At 41.8% G+C, this 17,302-nt stretch overlaps 1 protein-coding gene across 1 annotated transcript in view; it reads right to left on the bottom strand.

The window, feature by feature from the left end:
• Positions 1–265: 265 nt before the first annotated feature.
• The window catches only part of KIAA1755 (KIAA1755 ortholog), an 80,333-nt gene continuing 63,296 nt past the window's right edge, over positions 266–17,302 (bottom strand). Inside the window, exons 10-13 of the mRNA XM_044659793.1 lie at positions 15,853–15,991; positions 14,397–14,519; positions 12,765–12,956; positions 266–1,241 (exon numbers count right to left, since the gene is read on the bottom strand). Coding sequence (XP_044515728.1) covers positions 309–1,241; positions 12,765–12,956; positions 14,397–14,519; positions 15,853–15,991 — 1,387 coding nt within the window. The 3' untranslated portion in view covers positions 266–308. The remainder of the gene's footprint in view (positions 1,242–12,764; positions 12,957–14,396; positions 14,520–15,852; positions 15,992–17,302) is intronic.

The raw sequence follows: 17,302 nt of genomic DNA, 5'->3' as shown, positions 1-17,302 counted from the left end.
ATCCCATTTTCTCCAAAAAGATTATTTGTGATTATTCTTTGATTATTCCAGCCAACACGAATCTCTCTGAATGCTATTCACCCATTGCACTTATTGTCTCCATCATTTATCTGATAATTTAATTATATTATGTTTAATACTTTATTACATACTATTATTCTCTAAATGTTTGTGTATGTAAGTCTCTACAAGGAAGGGACTGTTCCTTCCCTTTTTTCTGTAGTTCCCGCCATCTTCCTCCCATCAGAGTAGCTGAGCACAGATCTAGGCACACAGTAAGTGTTTATTAAAGGCTTGCTGAAATGTTTTTAGGCTGGGTTTCCTGGTGTCTGACCACCAAGAGGCTTGCCTTCCAGCTGTGCCATGCCTGCCCCCTTGCCTGGAGCCCAGAGCAGTTGGGGGCTGCTCAGCTCCAGGGATACCACAGGACTGGTCAGTGGTGAGTCATCCAGGGAGGTCTGTGAATCTGTCTCTTCTGATGAGAAACTACCATGTCGGGAGAACTGCAAGCGGGATCCTCGTCCTGGCCTCTTTCTGATGAGGCCTTTCCAGAGAGTGGGGGACTTGGAAGAAGCAGGTAGAGCGGGTAGCCATGGGGGAGGCTGCAAATTCTCTGGGACTACCTTGTTGATATTTATAGACAAGTCAACTTTAGACCCTTGCTCTGGGTCAGTAATTCCAGGAGCGGAATTAGAGGTCCCCATTTTCTGTTGATTATCTCTGTTACCCCCTTTCTTCTTAGACTGATCAGAGGAGTCATTTTTCTCTAGGCCACCTGGGCTTACAGAGTCTGAATCCATACCTGGATAGTTGTTCAACTTTCCCCCAGGAATGGCCTGTCCTTTCCATCTTTGGATTCCAGTGAACATTTTCCCAGGTTCCAGGATGGCTAAAGCGTCTCCCTCCAGAGCTCCAGGGACTAAGGTCCTTGAAATCTCTTTTCCCTTCTTAGGGTCCATCTCAGTCTCTGCTTTCCCCTGGCACCGGGTTAGAGCCTCCTGAAGAATAACATGACTCTCATGTCGCCTCAGCCGGGCTTCCTCCCAAAGGCCCAGCCCAGGGCCTCGACTCAGAGAAGACGCCTGCAGCCACATCTCCCACAGCTTTTCAGCAGGAAACTCTACGGCAAGCCTCTGCAGGTAGCTCTCCAGGTGGCGCTGAGCATCTGGGCTGGCCCTACAACCCTCACTCAACTTTAGGTCAGCCACCAAATCCTGACAATCCAGGTTGAACCAGGTCATCTGGGAAAAAGAGAGGGGAATTAGCATAAATATATAAGGCCAAGAGTCATTTCTCAGTGGGCAAATGGTCTGCAGACATAAACAAACAGGTCTCAAAAGAAGAATTACAAACCATTAACAGCCATATAAAGGGTTGTTCCAAACAGCTAATAATAAAAGAAATGCAGATGGAAACAACTTATGGGTTTGTACTCACACTCAGCAAACTGGCAATTATGACAAAAGATAGAAATTGTCAATGTTAGAAAGACTGTGCAAAGACAGACCCACAGATGCATTGTTGGTGGAGTTGTGACTATTAGCCCAACCATTTTGGAAAACAATTTGTAATTATGTTAAAAAAAAAAAAGAGAGATTTGTATGTTCATAGCTTTTGACCCAGAGATCCTATTGTTAGTTAGGCATGTACCCAACAAGCTCAAAGACAGTTTGAAGACTTTTTTTTTTTTTTTTTGCAGAGACAGGGGGCCTTTGATGTAGAATACTGCATTTATTTTCAGACATGGTTGATGTATGGTTTGTCTCGTGCAATTGCTATTCCTCTCCCTTTCTTTTTTAAGTCTTTGTTACAAAGGATAGCTCATTGGGTAGTTGAGGGAGTGGGGAATATTCAGAAGTATAGGTCATGTAAAAACAAAAGACATCAATAAGATGGAAAAAAGAGAGAAGGTGGAAATGAAGTCAGATTAAAATCATTGAGGTCTCAGGGCTAGGAAAACATATGACACTAATTGGACCAAAGGTTACTGAATTTGAAACTATAAGGGAATTTAGAGATCATCCAATCTAATAGCTTCCTATTATGGAGGAGGATACTAGGGTTCAGAATGGCTAGAATTTGTGTAAGATCATATAGGTGGAAAGTAGCAGTCTGAATTCAAACACAGATCCTTTAACTCCAAATCCAGTACAATATCAACTTTATACTAGAATAATAATGACAACTGACATTTCAATAATATTTCTTTCTGTTAAAAAGTGCTTCATATCCATTATTTTGCTTGAACTTCACCACATTCCAATGAAGCAGATAATCAAAGTTATTATTTCCATTTACTGGTTGAGACAGTGGAAGTTTAGCTCAGAAGTGATTTGTTTGTGGTGTCAAAGCTAATAAGTGATAGAGCTGGGACTCCATCCCAGGTATTCCTTTGCCACATCTGGACCTTGGCCTCCTTGGCACAGCCTTCCAACCAGATGACCTCAAAGGAGTCTTCTAATTCTGAATCTTTGTTATTCAGTCATTTTCAGTCATGTCCAACTCTCCCTGGCCCCATTTGGGGGTTTCTTGGCAGAGATACCAGAGTGGGTTGTCATTTCCTTCTCCAGCTCATTTTGCAGATGAGGAAACTGAGGCCAGCAGAGTTAAGTGACTTGCCCAGGGTCACAGAGTTAGTGTTTGAGGCCATATTTGAAGATGAGTCTTCCTGACTATATGCCAGGCTCTTTGCATACTATGGTGCCCCCTAATTGCAATTCTAGATCTATCATCCTATCAAATGTTTAAAGATAGCTTTGCTTTCCCCCTCATTTTAGCACCCCCATGCCTGGGACTCCTCTTAGGAGCAAACATCTCCAGGTTCCTTCAGCTGGTCCTCATGTGGCATCCCTCAAGGTCCTTTATCGACCTGGTTTGGCTTCTTATTGGACACTCTGAAGTTAATCATTGTTCTTCCTAAAATGTGGACCCTGGAATTGAACACAACCCCGCAGGTGTGTTCTATTCAGGGCAGAGCACAAGACAGCGATCACCTCCCTATTTCTAGAACTTCTCCCCTCTTATTGAAGCCCAAGCTCATATTGGCCCTTTTAGCAGCAAAACCCCCAAATATTTTTCAGAGAAAATGTTGTTTAACTTTTCTTTCCCCATTGTGGACTTGAAATGTTGTTTCACTGAACCCAAGTATAAGACTTTACACTTATCTCTATTACATTTCACCTTATTAGCAAGGTGGAGCAGTGGAGTGAGCACCAGGCCTGGAATCAAGAAAACCCTGGGCAAGTCCCTTCTCTATGTTTGCTTCAGTTTCCTCATCTGTCAAATGAGCTGGAAAAGGGAATGGCAGATCACTACAATATTTTTTTTGCCAAGAAAATGCCAAATGGAGTCATGAAGAGTTGGACATGAATGAAATGCCTGAACAACAACAATGTTCTAGCTTGTCAAGATCTTTTTGGATGCTTCCTCCATTATCCTTGCCAGTCACATAATCATTGTGTGAACTGTCCCTTCCAGCTTGATATCACCTGAAAGTTTGATAAGGACACCATTTATGACTTGCGAAAAAGGGTTAAATTGCAGAAGACCAAGCCTGCTGGGCATCTCCCTCCAAGCTGACACTGAACCATTAATGGACCACTCTGACTCTGGCCATTCAACCAGCTTCAAATCCATCTAACTGTGATACTGTCTGGCCCATATGTCTCCATAGTTTAGAAAAAATAAAAATGAGAGGCTTTGTCAAAAACTTTGTGAAAACTCAGTGCAACATGCAGCATTTTAAAGATTTGCTCTACCCTAGGAAAGGAAATAAGATTAATCTGATATGAACTGGCATTAAATCCAACATGCATTTATTAGGTCTATTCTCTTTGCCAATTACTGTTAAGTGCTAGAGGTATAAAGAAAAAAGGCCAAAACAAAGCAAAATCACTAGTTCCTGACTTCAAGGAACTTACATTTTACTGGTGGGATACAACATGTTCACAGGTAAATTTTAGATATGTGTGTGAATGTGTATATATAATATAGCATACATAATGCACATAATATGTAACATAATGTAATATAATGTATAATAAGCAATAATATTTAATGTGCACCTGTATATTATATTGACATGTGCACATGTATAATATATATGTATGTTTATGTTATGTATCACAAATTAATTTCTTGGAAGAGAAGGAGAAGCAGGTGGAAAGATAACTAACATGAAGCCATTACTGTTTCCTCTTCTAAATTTTCACTAGCCATCCCTTTACTAATACAGTCTAACATTCTGCCAAAAATAGAAGTCAAGCTTACTAGCCTAGAGTTCTCAAACTCTACTTCTTCCTTCCCTTAAAATTTTTATCTAGTCAATATTATCCTTTCTCAGATGTTTATCTTCCATTCTTCATTATAATTCAGACATTAGGGATAATGTCTCAGCAACTGCATCTGCTAATTCTCTCAGGTAATTTGAAGTCAAAGGGTTACTAAGAGCTCTCCTACTATAATATTTCCTCACTTATCTTGGCACTAAAATATCATCTACCATTTTTGTTCCATTCTTCCCAGACCAAAGGTCATTCTCTTTGCCAAAAAGAATTGAGCATCTCTAACTAGGAAGCTGTTGTTGATCATTGCTGTCCCATCACCCCAAGCAATGGTCACATTCCTTCTTTGTTACTCTTTTGATTCCCCAGTCTGCAAACAATGACTCCCTAATTCATTTTCCTTACCATCTTCAGCTTGTTTTGAGATTTAGAACTTCTGATATTATTCATACAGTAACATACTATGCTTTTAATTAATAATAACAACTTTTTCCCAGGGTTGTTGTGAGGATAAAACGAGATCATTGAATACTTTGCAGACCTTAAAATGCTATATAAATGCTAGATGTTATCATTATTATTTTCATATTCTGTTATCTGCCCTGGCTTCCATTTGTTTGTACATATATTTAAAAAATCTAAATTGGTTGGTCCATTTAATCCACTACAACCCTTAGATATATATTCACACAAATAGTTATGTAGGTATCCATCCCTCATTTTGTGAAACTGAATTTTTAAACTGGAGTGAACAACTTTACATTTATTCCTCTGAAATTTCCTGTATAATTGAAGTGACTATGACTAAAGAGACACATTCCTTGATGGACAATGTTTTCATTGGTTATGAGCCTTTCAGCATTGATCTGGGTTGGTTCTCAGAAGACATACACATTGTTCGTAATTGGATCATACCTAACACTTTTCCATATTGGTGGAGAATTGCATGAGCTTCTGTTCAATAGGCATGGCCTTTGAGGGTCAACACTCTATCAGATGTGGGAATGGAGGAGGCCTCTGAGAAGGACGTCAGTGGAGGCCTACTTAACACAGGAATTATTAAACTTCTGGAATTGAATCATTTCCACATCTGGCCCTAAATTCCTTTTCTGTCCTTATCTCCCAAGCCTCCTCATTGCATACCATCTGTTTTAGTGTTGCCAGCCTTCTAAGCATCTCCCAAACATGCCTTATGCATTCCTCTTTTCAGTTTTGTTTCCATGCCTGGAATGTGCCCTCCTCTGCTATCTTATCTCCCTGTCCTTCATTCTTCTTTCTCCTCATATCCTTCTCCCCCAGTGGCTCTAAGCAAACAGCCTGCTTAGTGCTCTCCAAACACTCTTTTCACATTCCTCCCTCCAGTCTAAGTTTCACACTATTCTCTCTACCTGAAATACACAGGATCTTCTTCCAGTTTATACCCTCTCCTATGGAACTCTTATTCCTGAGCATGATATTTCCTCATTGAAATTTTATCCACACTTTGTTGTTGTTCAGTAATTTTCTGTTGTGTCTGACTCTTTGCGAATCCATTTGGTGTTTTCTTGGCAAAGACTGGAGTGTTTTGCTGTTTCCTTCTCAAACTCATTTGACAGATGAGGAAACTGAGGCAAACAGGGCTAAGTGACTTGCCCAAGGACACATAGCTACTAAGTGTCTGAGGCCAGATTTAAACAGAGGAAGAGGACTCTAGGCCCGGCACTTGGCACTCAGCTCTCTATCCATTGTGCCACCAGCTGCCTGTGCCACTCCTCTTGGAATCCTTCCCTGAACCCTGGCCTCCTTCTTAGTCAGGAGGGATCTCTCCTTCCTCTAAATTTCATATTCTTCTGTTTGTACCTCATTTATGGCATTTAACCTATTAGCATATTCTGATATTATAATAAATTGTGTGTCCATCTCCTACTGGCTGCAGTCTTTTTAATGGCAGGGACAAGTAGCTGTATCTAGTCTAAAGAACTCCTAGTCTAATGGGGGGGGGGGCAGGTGCACACAAATAATTGTAATACCAGGGAGAGTTGGTTAGTTCAAAGGAAGAAATGAGAGGAAGGGCTAGGAGAAATGTAAATTAGAAATGCAGCTATCAATCAATTAATCAATAAACATGTATTAAGCTGGGGCAGCTGGGTAGCTCAGTGGATTGAGAGTCAGGCCTAGAGACGGGAGGTCCTAAGTTCAAATCTGGCCTCAGACACTTCACAGTTGTGTGACCCTGGGCAAGTCACTTGACCCCCATTGCCTACCCTTACCACTCTTCCACCTAGGAGCCAATACACAGAAGTTAAGGGTTAAAAAAAAACAAGAAAGAAACATGTATTAAGCTCCTACTGTATGCCATGCACCATATCAAGTGCTGACTATATAAAAAAAGTCAAAAGATAGTTCTTGCCCTCTAGGAACTTACAGTCTAATGGGGAGACCAAATGTAAACAAATATATACAAAGCAAGCTGCCTACAAATAAATAGCAGAGAATGAACAGAGGAAGGCACTAGACTTAAGGGGAGTTAGGGAAGAGTTCTTGTAGAAGGTGGGATGTTTGTTGGGCCTTAAAGCAAGCTAGGAAGGTCAAGCAGACAGAGCAGAGTATGGAGAGCATGCCAGTTATGGGGGACAGCAGAAGAAGTGCCCGGAGCCAAGAGATAGAATGTCTTATTGGTGGAACAACCAGGAGAACAGCATCATTGGATTGAAGAGTGTGTGTAAAAAAGAAAGGCATAAGAAAACTGGAAAGGTTGGAAGGGGATAGGTTATGAATGGCTTTGAAAGCCAAACAGAGCATTTTGTGATTGCTCATGGATGCAATAAGAAGCTACTGGAGTTTATTGAATGGGGGCAGGGGTGTGTGGAAAGGGAAAGGTGGGTAATTTAAGGATAGATCTCATAACAATAAAAAAGCATATTTTTGTATAAAAAGTAGGAAAAAAAAGAAATGGGAGGAAGGAAATGGAATCTCATTTTCATGGAAGGGGACCATGTGGGGCATGGCAGAAAGGGAAGGCACATCTAAGGAGAAGAAACATCTAAGTTTGGTTAATTAAAGAAAGGGAGAGGTTTCCCTACAAAGCCCTCAAGTAGGATGGCAGGGATTTTGTAATAAAGGGGTAAGAGGAGATGGTAATGAGGGGGTCACCAGGGGCCTAGGTGCCAGTAATTAAACTAGCTGGAGATTGGAGTTGATGTTATCAGAGGGGAGCCGCCTCAGCTGAGCTGCCCAGTGAGTCTCCACAGCTAGCTGCAGGCTCCCTTAAGATGTTGGGTTGATGGCCCCTCCCTGCTGAGGTAACTGACTCCCTATTGGTTGAGAGCAGAGCCCAGCGGAAACCGCAGTTCAACTTCCTCCCAACAATGGAAGCTTAGCTTTTGCTTTCACAATAAACCCCTACTTCTCAAAATTCTGTCCTCCCCTTAGTCTCCTTAGCCTTGAAGGTGTTAGAGTAATCACAGGAATTCACAGATTAAGGCTAAGGGATTTATTTGAACTGAAAGGGAAAACTGCTAAGCTGTTGCTAAAGGCAACTGGCAGTTGCTGGCAAAGGACACAAAGGGCTTTGACAGGCTGAGGGCAACCAGCCCCAGCCAGAGATAGCTAGAGTCTGGCTTGGTGTTATTTGATCAGCTAGATACACAGATGATGTCATTGAGTTGTTCTAGAGATGGCCCTAACCACTAGGATACGCTATCTAAGATCCTACCCACGATCCACCTCCCTTCCACCTAGGCCCAGGGGGAAAGATCAGGGAAAGCAAGTTGTCTGGGTGAGGTCAAGGGAAAAAAGAACCCCAAGGTTGAGTTGCAGGGCCTTATATAGTCACAGCCCAACTGCTGGTTAGCACCTGGTATCTGGCACCTGCCACCCCAGAATTCTATTCTGATAACTGCCAGGATTGCCTAGGGTAATGTTGCAATGCAAGAAACCCTGCATTACAATTTCCATTTCAGACACCAGGGATAGTGTGAACAAAAGCCCTGAGATTATGGCAGAGAAGTGACTTGATTGCCAGGCAAAGTAGCTTACTTTTTATTTTGTAGATACTAAAAGTTTTTGATAGAAGAGTAACCTTTTCCATTAGGACAATGCAGCAGGATATGAAGGATAGCTTGGAGAGGGGAGAGGCTGAAGGCAGGGAGCCACAGTAATCTTGGATGTGGGCAGTAGTATTCTGCCCAGAGGCAAGCTGGGTGGATGAGAAAAGTGGCTTCCAACTTTTTGCAGAGCTTGTTGGACCTGACCAGTAGAAGGTAAACTCCTTGAGGGCAGGGACAGTCTCACCACGGTCCAAGTGGCCACATAATAGGCATGTCAAAAAATTCTTATGGATTGATTGATATAACTTCCTCCTGCACTATCTATTGTTTAAGTGACAACCTGATCGCCTTAAGAAGTCCAAAAAACTGAGAACATGAATAAGTTTGAGAACCAAGAGCAATACTAGAAATTATGCTGGATTTGGAGTCAAAAGACCTGGATTCAAATCCTGTCACTATTACTTATTAGTTGTATGACTGAGCAAGTTCCTTCTCTCAGAACCTCCTTCTCCTCATCTGAAATATGTAATCTTTTCTGTAATATATAGAATACTTCCCTCACTGGGTTGTTGAGAGGAGCAAATAAAATAGTGTGTCACAAAATCTGCAAACCTTTAAATTCCATATCATTGGCAGCTATTATTATTTTAGCTTAGGACAGGAAGAATTTCCTAAAACAATTACAGTTTTCCACCAATAGAGAGGACTGCCCAGGGAAGTAGTGAACTTCTTCTCCGTGGAAGGGTTTTGATTAGTAACGGGTACTATATAGATGGAATTCCTGCATGATATTGGTAATGGCTCATTTTCTAGCATGCTCTGAAATTTGCTAAGCTTTTTCTTCACATTAACTCTATGAGTTGGTAATTCAGGAATTATTATCTTCATTTTGCAGATGAGAAAATGAAGGCTCAGAGCATCTAGTCCAACCCCTTGATTTTACTGGTGAGACCAGAGAGATTTGTCCTTAAGGAAACATACCGAGGGTAAGAGCCCCAAGATAGTTTGATGCTTCCTTGACCCCATTTGACTAGGACCCAGTGGATGATAATGAGGGACGTCAGTCTTTTTAGTGCCAGAATTAGAACAGAGGTCACTTGGCTCCAAAGATGGGGCTTTTCCCTCTATCTATACCCCTGTCCCCGAATCACACACTTCCCCACTACCTTGGGGGAAAGGTCAAATGAGCTGACCTCTGGAGTCTCAGCTATGAAGTTATACATTTTAAGGTTTTAGCTAAATTTGTGAAGTGAATAAGGTTAGTATTCCTGGGGAACAACCATTGTTTTCATTAAGGAGGCTGACCTAGGCCTTCCTCCAGTCATCTACCAAGCCCTAGACAGATGGGCTGAAGGGAGCACTGGTCTGGCTGGGGGCTCTTACCCTGGGGTGTTTCATTCCTCCTGCAAAACAGATGCAAATAGCAATGAATGTAACCAATTTTCAGCAGCTTGTGAAAAACCTAATCTTTCCCTCCATTAATTTAGTATCCGACAGAGAGCTGTTAGGCAGCGTGCAGTATAGAAACATTTTCTCCAGAGGCACCATCTTTCCACGGATTAAAGGAACTTGTTTTTAGATAAATGACTTAATATACATGGAAGCACACGGAGCCCAGAGATGGGAAAGGGTGACATCAATCCAAGTTTGTGGCATGATTATATTAGTATTATTTAGGGTGGCATGGCTTCTGTATCATCTAACCACCCACTACTACACTTTCCCCTCTAGTATATCTTCCCCAGTCGACCACATCTTGCCAGAGGCGTCCAGTTCCTCGGTGTCAGACCATTGCCTTTCTGTCCTGTGCCCAAACCTATGCCCTCACCACTTCTTCTTGGAAACCTGTTCCGAGAGTTTGTGCATGAGGATATGTTGGTATTCTCTGTCTCTGACTAACGAGGCTTCCCAGGCCAGCCATGCGTCTGCCACCCTTCCAAAGGGTGTTTAAAAAGATCCCAGCAATACCTCCTCTTAAACCACCACTGTCTGGGAATGGGTAGCATGGGGATAGGGAAAGAGCACTGATGAGAACCTGAGATGCAATTCTATTTACCATATATGTGATAGTAAATTACAAGTCATAGGCCTAAGGCTATCCAGCTTGGGAAGCAGTAGACCTGGGTGGGATTGGATCTCAAGTCTTTTGACTCCAAATCCAGAGTTCTTCCTATTCTTCCTGTTACTATGAAGACCAAGTTATTTCATCCATCTGGACTCTGTTTGCTCATCTATAAAACAGAGGGACGAATCTAGATAATCTCTAAGGTCCCTTCTGACTTCAAAGTCCTTGATCCTGATGATGAGATGCCCTCCCCATTCTTTGCCAGATCTTGAAGGATTTATCTGTGACTTTCTATTATTTCAGGCTATCAGTCTTTCCCTTTGAACACTCGCTTCCCCACAGAATGTTCAGTTTTAAGGGACTAAGTGTTCTTTTTGCTCTTGGCTCTCTCTACCCTCTCCTCCTGGGTCCAGGAAGAAAACAGAAGAGAGGGACAGGGATGGGGATTACTCTTGCAATTTTATTGGTATACAGAACTCTTGAAGGAGGAAACTTAGCAATTCAGGTAAAAACTTTATGGTCTTTTTTTTTCTTTTAAAACTTTTACCTTCCATCTTAGAATCAGTATTGTGTATTGAAGGCAGAAGAGTGATAAGGAATAGGCAAGAGGCTTAAGTGATTTGCTCAGGGTCACACAGCTAGGAAGTGTGTAAGGTCAGATTTGAACCCAGGATCACCCATATCTAGGTCTGGCTCTCAGTCCACTGAGCCACCCAGCTGCCCTCTGACACCTTATACTCTTAAGAGAGTTGACTAGAGCACTTAGAGGTTAAGCAACTTACCCAAGGTCACACAGAATTGAGGCCAGTTTCTAGCACAGTGGAGTCAGAAGAGCTCTGTTTTGGGATCAGAAGACTTTGGTTCAAATCCCTCTTTAACCATTTGCTATAGTATGTGTGACTTTGGGCAAGTCTCTGTTCCTGGTATTAGCAAACTACAATCCATGGACCAAATCTGATCATTCTTAGCTCAGGGGTTACACTAAACCAGATGATTAGCTGGCTTTGATTTGTGGGCTGTAGTTTGCCAACTTCAAGATTGATGACCTTAAAAGGTCCTTCTAGGGATAGCTGGGTGGTTCAGTGGATAGAGCTGCAGGCCTAGAGATAGTAGGTTCTGGGTTCAAATGTGGCCTCAGATACTTCCTAGCTGTGTGACCCTGGATAAGTCACTTAACCCCAACTGCCTCACTCTTACCACTCTTATGCCTTGGAACCAATACTTAATATTGATTCAAAGATGGAAGGTAAGGGTTTAAAAAAAGAGAAAAAAGAAAAAAGATCCTTTCATTTGTAAGTCTTAAGATCCTAGTTAAATTTGGCTAAGTCACTTCTGGATCTCATTTTGGTCACCTACAAAATGAAGGGGATGGGCTAGATGACTTCTTTGTAGTACTAAATCTATGACCATTTGTTGTTGGAATCATACCTTCTTATCAGGCCAGGAACATAAGAATTGCCCTCTTTTTACTATCCAGTAATTTTTTCATTCAAAGCACTTCGAGCCTCATCATATGTATACACATGCATACTCTCAGTTAACATTAGGGTCATAGAAGTTGCAAGCCAGAAAGGATCTTAGAGAAAATCTAGTCTACACGCCTCATTTTTTATTATGAAAATCTGAGGCCAAAGGCAGACATGACTTACCCAAGGTCAAGTGTCTAGTCTCCCCACTTTCTCTACCATTATCTATACCCCTATTGATTAAATATTGGCAAAGGGGAAGGAGAAAACGCAGAATACTATAAAATAGTGAGGTGGTAAGGGGAGAATGCAGGGGAGAGTCTTCATAAGTTTTAGAGCTTGAAAGGACCTTATAGATCATTTAGTCCAATTTTATTTGATAGCTAAGGAAATGCAGGCCCAGAGACAAGAACTTGCCTAAGGACACTCAGGTTAGTAAGTGGTGGATAGGAGATTAGATCTCACATCCTTTGACTTTAAGTCCAAGGTTCTTCCTGTTGTAATCTCTAATGGAATATTAAAAAACAACAACAAAAAAAAAACAACATGGTCTAGATCATGTATAGGCCAAGGCTGGTCCTGGGATGACGGAGAGGATTCTGAAGTGCGATTTCCTCTTCTGCACCAGAGAAAAGGGAAATTGAAAATAATCCATATCTGAACTACAATTTCCTATCTCATAATTGTCCTGTGAAACAGGTAAGCAGGGTAAGCATTATTATTCTGATGTTACAGATGACCAAATACTGCTTAATGATAATTGCAAACTGAGGTTCCCAAAGAGGAAGTGACTTGCCTCAGGGCCACCAACCTAAGAAGTGAAAACCCAGAGCCAGATGTTCTAGCTACCAGTACAGAGCTCTTTACAAGACTGGCTGCTTCAAGTTCTTTGTCTCCAAGCTGAGAAGAGTAACCCATTCACCTTATTGCAAAATCGATAGAGATGGAGGAGGGTTTCCAGGTCTGTCCTCTGCCTCTCTATGGCCATGTAGAAGTGGGTCAGCTTGGCCTGGAAGGTGCTCTTGGTGGCTACGAAAGCTGCGATCTCTGGGGTTTCAGCTCCTTGGAATTTAGCTGCTTGTTTTGACAGCTCTAAACCCCGGTTGTAGTGAGCCTGAAGGAGGAGAGAAGGGATCTTAACTCAGTTCTGTTCGAATTCAATAAACAATTATCAAGTGTCCACTGAATGCACAGCCCTGGTTTTGTCCCTAGTGCATCTGCAGGGTTTGTTAGAAAAGAAAAATGGGAAATATCCATATACTGTGGCTCTGAGCTGGTTGTGTTGGAAAGAAGAAGACTCCTTTGTATTAGAACACGGTGGATCTAGGAATCTGGTGAGCTGGGCGGTTTTCTCTCTGTATTTGGCATCTGTTTCCCTCTGGTATGTGTGTGCCTTGTGTATTGGGCTGTACTCTAAACTGCCTGAAGTCTTAGGTAGAGAATACACCAAAGGGACAGCCAGTGATTGCTCTTTCACAATGACTGAGGCAGTTGAATTCTGGAGAGCAGCTTCTTTTTCCTCCCCTACTGACTCAGGTGTGCCTACATCAGAGGGTTGACAGTCAGTAAGGATTAGGTGGGCAGTGATTTTGTTATGATGATAATAACAGATAGTTTGGAGAAGCAGATAAATGTGTCAGGGCCAAATAGAGCTTTAAGTCAAGAGCCAGAGATTGACAGGCTTCAGTGAAGAAAGGAGGGGGCTAAACACTCCTGGATCTCCAACCCCTCCCCCTCTAACTGCTTCTGCTTCAGTTGGTAATGAAGACAGGAATAAGATTCTTCTAGTAAGTTTCAGTTATGGCTGAAACCCCAATTGATGTTCCTTTTCTTAAATTTATATTCCTCACAGGTCAGTATGATGAGTATATAGAAATTAGTTATCTAACAGTTGAGGACAGAGGAGATCTTCTTAAACTGGCAGCCAACAGGATTCAAACTAAATGTACAGACTGAGTTGTGAGTATCTTCTCAAATAATTATCAGGCACAGATTTGAAGGTAAAGGTTATATTAAGTAATAACAAAGAAAACTAGAAAGGGTAAATGAGGGTTCTAGGATAATGAGAGGAAACCCTGAACTGCTAAGTAGATGCTACCCTTCCCCCTCCCCACAAGAGGGGAGGAAGCACTTAACTGAAACTCGCTCTCTTGCTATTGATAAATATTTTACTCACTAATCGCTAAGTAACTATATAATTATATTAATGAAGAATAGTAATAACAAACAGGCTAACCCTATGAGTAGAAACCAACTGGCTTATGCTACAATGGCCACCTCAGGAGAAACCCCAAGTCAGGAGTAGCAAGCAGAGTGTCTGCTCACATCCCCTCCCACAAATTAACTGTCTCCAACCCTTCTCAACTGCCCCCTCACCCAAATTTCTCCAGGGGGGTCCCCTGGAATTCTGGGTGAGGCTATCCCTGTACCTTTGCAGGGATTCCATGCTTTGCATCTCCACACAACAATTTCTGTCTCTCCATACCCTTTTCCCTCATCCTAACACTTCTATTATTTCATCGACCTCAACTAAAGAAAATTTCCTTAGACATACCGTAGCCTGTTGGAAGAATTCCTCAAATTGCTCATGAGATTTTTCCACCCGCTCGAGGCTCCATTCCAAAGGTGTCAGTGCCTTAAGCCATGTACTTCCTTCCCTGTCAATCCATTCACTGATCTGGGAAGGCAATGAAATGAGATATGAGTGGGTGGCTGAAGAGATGCCCTTTGTGTGTTCTAAACCACTCCAGAGTCTATTACCTTTGGGAAGGAATTGCTCACAGGTTATACCATTCTGATTTCCCCAAACTTCCTTTCTACCTGCATTCCTTTGTTACTCCTTTGCTCAAAAACTTTATGTGGCTCCCTATAGCTTATTGATGAAAGTTCAAATTCTTCTAGCTGGCATTCAGGGACATCTATAATGTAATGTCTTTTTACTTTTCCAGCTGCCTTCTATACCACTCCCCCTACTATAGGATCTAGCAAAATTGAACTGCTCCTTACCCTCATTCCCAAACATGCCCAGTGCTCTCCCACTTCCACAACTGGGTCTGGCATTTTCCCTTATGCCTCCAATGTCCTTCCTTCCTATCTTCACCTACTGAAGCCTTCCTCTCTGGCCAATAAAAAGCTTCTCCATGGGACCTCACATAGTACTTTGTACCCTTCTAAAGGATTAAAAAAAAGTCATGTCCTATAATATCGTATCTGTGTTCTTCTTGTTCCCCTAGTCTATGAGCTCTATGAGAAGATGAGAAAACATATCTTTTTCAGTGACTAGCATGGGCATAGCAGACCATTTAATAAAAGTTTATTGAATGGTGCATTAATTAAAACTGCAGAGACTGAACCACTGAGCCTAAGAATTCAACAGAGCTAGTGCTTGGGCCTTAGAGGAGCTTCCCAGAGTCATTTGTGTCATCCCCCTGCCTCAGGACATGGATGTACTGCTTTATTTTCTACATCTTCAGAGGAGATTCTCTGCACAAGAACCTTTCTTCCTTTTTAAGAAGTAGAGGTTTAGAGTTTAGGGAGACCTAAGAATATCCTCAGTTTTCCAAGATGAAAAAACTTCACTTCTCCAGAGAATGCTTAGATTATAGACCTAGTTCAGGTGAATGCTTTGGGGGGTCGGGCATCTTAGAATCCCATAGTTGAAAAGAATCTCAGGGGCCATTAGTCTAATTTCCACCTAAACATGAATCTCTTCTATAACATTCTGATGTACCACAGAGCAGCCTCCATCTGAAGACCTTCAGCAAAGAGGAATTTGTGCCATTTTTTTTTATATTGAGGTGAACTTTGCTTTTTTTTATATTGAGGTGAACTTTGCTTCCTTTGGCCCAGGGGGAAGGGGTGGCTGGGATTGATGTATGTTAGGTCCTCTTGGCCCTTTCCTAGGGGAGTGAGCCTGTGGACACCATCCTAAGGCTTCACTTCCTGAGGTAAGCGTAGTTGGCTCAGGTGAGCCAAAGGCCAAAGCCCCTGCCCCTTCGATCCTTGCTCACCTGATGGAACTCAGACTCCAGCTCACTTGTTTGCACCAGAGATTCCAGTCTTTCCAGGCTCTTGTTAGATGTGGTCACCAGTATGTGTACCCGTTCTTCCACTTGACTGTAGAGGGCCATTGCCAAAGCCATACTGTTCCTGAGGACCAAGAAGGAATCACAGATAATGAAGGATAGAATCCCAGAATGGGAAGGGACCTCAATGCACATTTAGTCCAAACTAGACCCCCAGGTTCTGGCTCTTCTGGGGTATGCCAACCAGAGACTGCTTTAGCCAGCTCACAAAGGGGTGCAACTGGTCACAAGAAGGAATAGGTTAAAAGTGGATGACTTAAAACAGGCTATCTCTACTGCCTTCCATTTATCTAAACATTACCTATACTATCTTCTTTAGTAAAGAAGTATTTTCTGTTTTTTTGTTTTGTTTTGTTTTGTTTTTAGCTGCTAGGGCCTTCACCTCTGAGATTACTTTCCATCTACTTTGTATCTTGCATATCACTTTCTTGTTTCTCCCATTAGAATATAAGCTCCTTATGGGCAGGGCTGTGTATTGATTTTTTTTGGAGATTTTTGCTTCTCTTTGTATCTCAAATGCTTAGCACAGTGCCTGACACATACTAAATGCTTAATAATTGCAAGTTGATCAACTTTTTCAAGATTATATCCTGCAATCTGGCCTCAGATACTTTCTAGCTATGAGACCCTGAGCAAGTCACTTAACCCCCATTGCCCAGCCCTTACTGTTCTTCTGCTTTGGAACCAATATACAGTATTGAATCTAAGATGGAAGGTAAGGGTTTTAAAAAAAAAGATTCCATCCTCTAGTATTATAAGTAATTTGAGGCTAGGACTTGATCTGACACTTCTAAAATGCCTTACATTGTATTTACTTAGCGGCTCTAGTTTGACCTGGAGTTAGAAGGTGATATTGTACTGTCTTCTAAGATTTTTGGAGGTAGGTTGGCCTTTCTGCAGTGGCTAATGCCATTTTATAGTTGGAATATATTAATTTCCTCTTTTTGTCTTTTGAATGTCTATCCATCTTTATCTCTCAACTCAAATAATAATAGCTAGTGCTTTAAGGTTTGCAAAGTACTTTATAATGTCTCATCTTATCCTCGTTCCAACCCTGGGAGGTAGGTGCTATTATGATTATTATTTTTTATAAATTTCATCATTTTATAGATGAGATAATTAGGTAGATTGAAGACAAGTTATTTAGTAGCTGTGTGGCCATTGTTTGATGGGCTAGGAGGTGCTTGATGTTGGATTTGAATTGAGATCTTCCTTACTCTAGGTCCAGCATTTGATATACTGTATTCATTCGCTGCCTCAAATGTCACTTCCCAGAGGTGAACTGGTCTAACCATTCTGACAATTTGGAACCATGCCCCAAGGCTACAAAACCCTGCAAACTCTTTGACTCAGCAATGGCCCCTACTAGTCCTCT

Source organism: Gracilinanus agilis, chromosome 2 (genome assembly GCF_016433145.1).
Source record: "Gracilinanus agilis isolate LMUSP501 chromosome 2, AgileGrace, whole genome shotgun sequence".
NCBI lineage: Eukaryota > Metazoa > Chordata > Mammalia > Didelphimorphia > Didelphidae > Gracilinanus > Gracilinanus agilis.
This window is presented reverse-complemented; position numbering and strand designations above follow the sequence as displayed.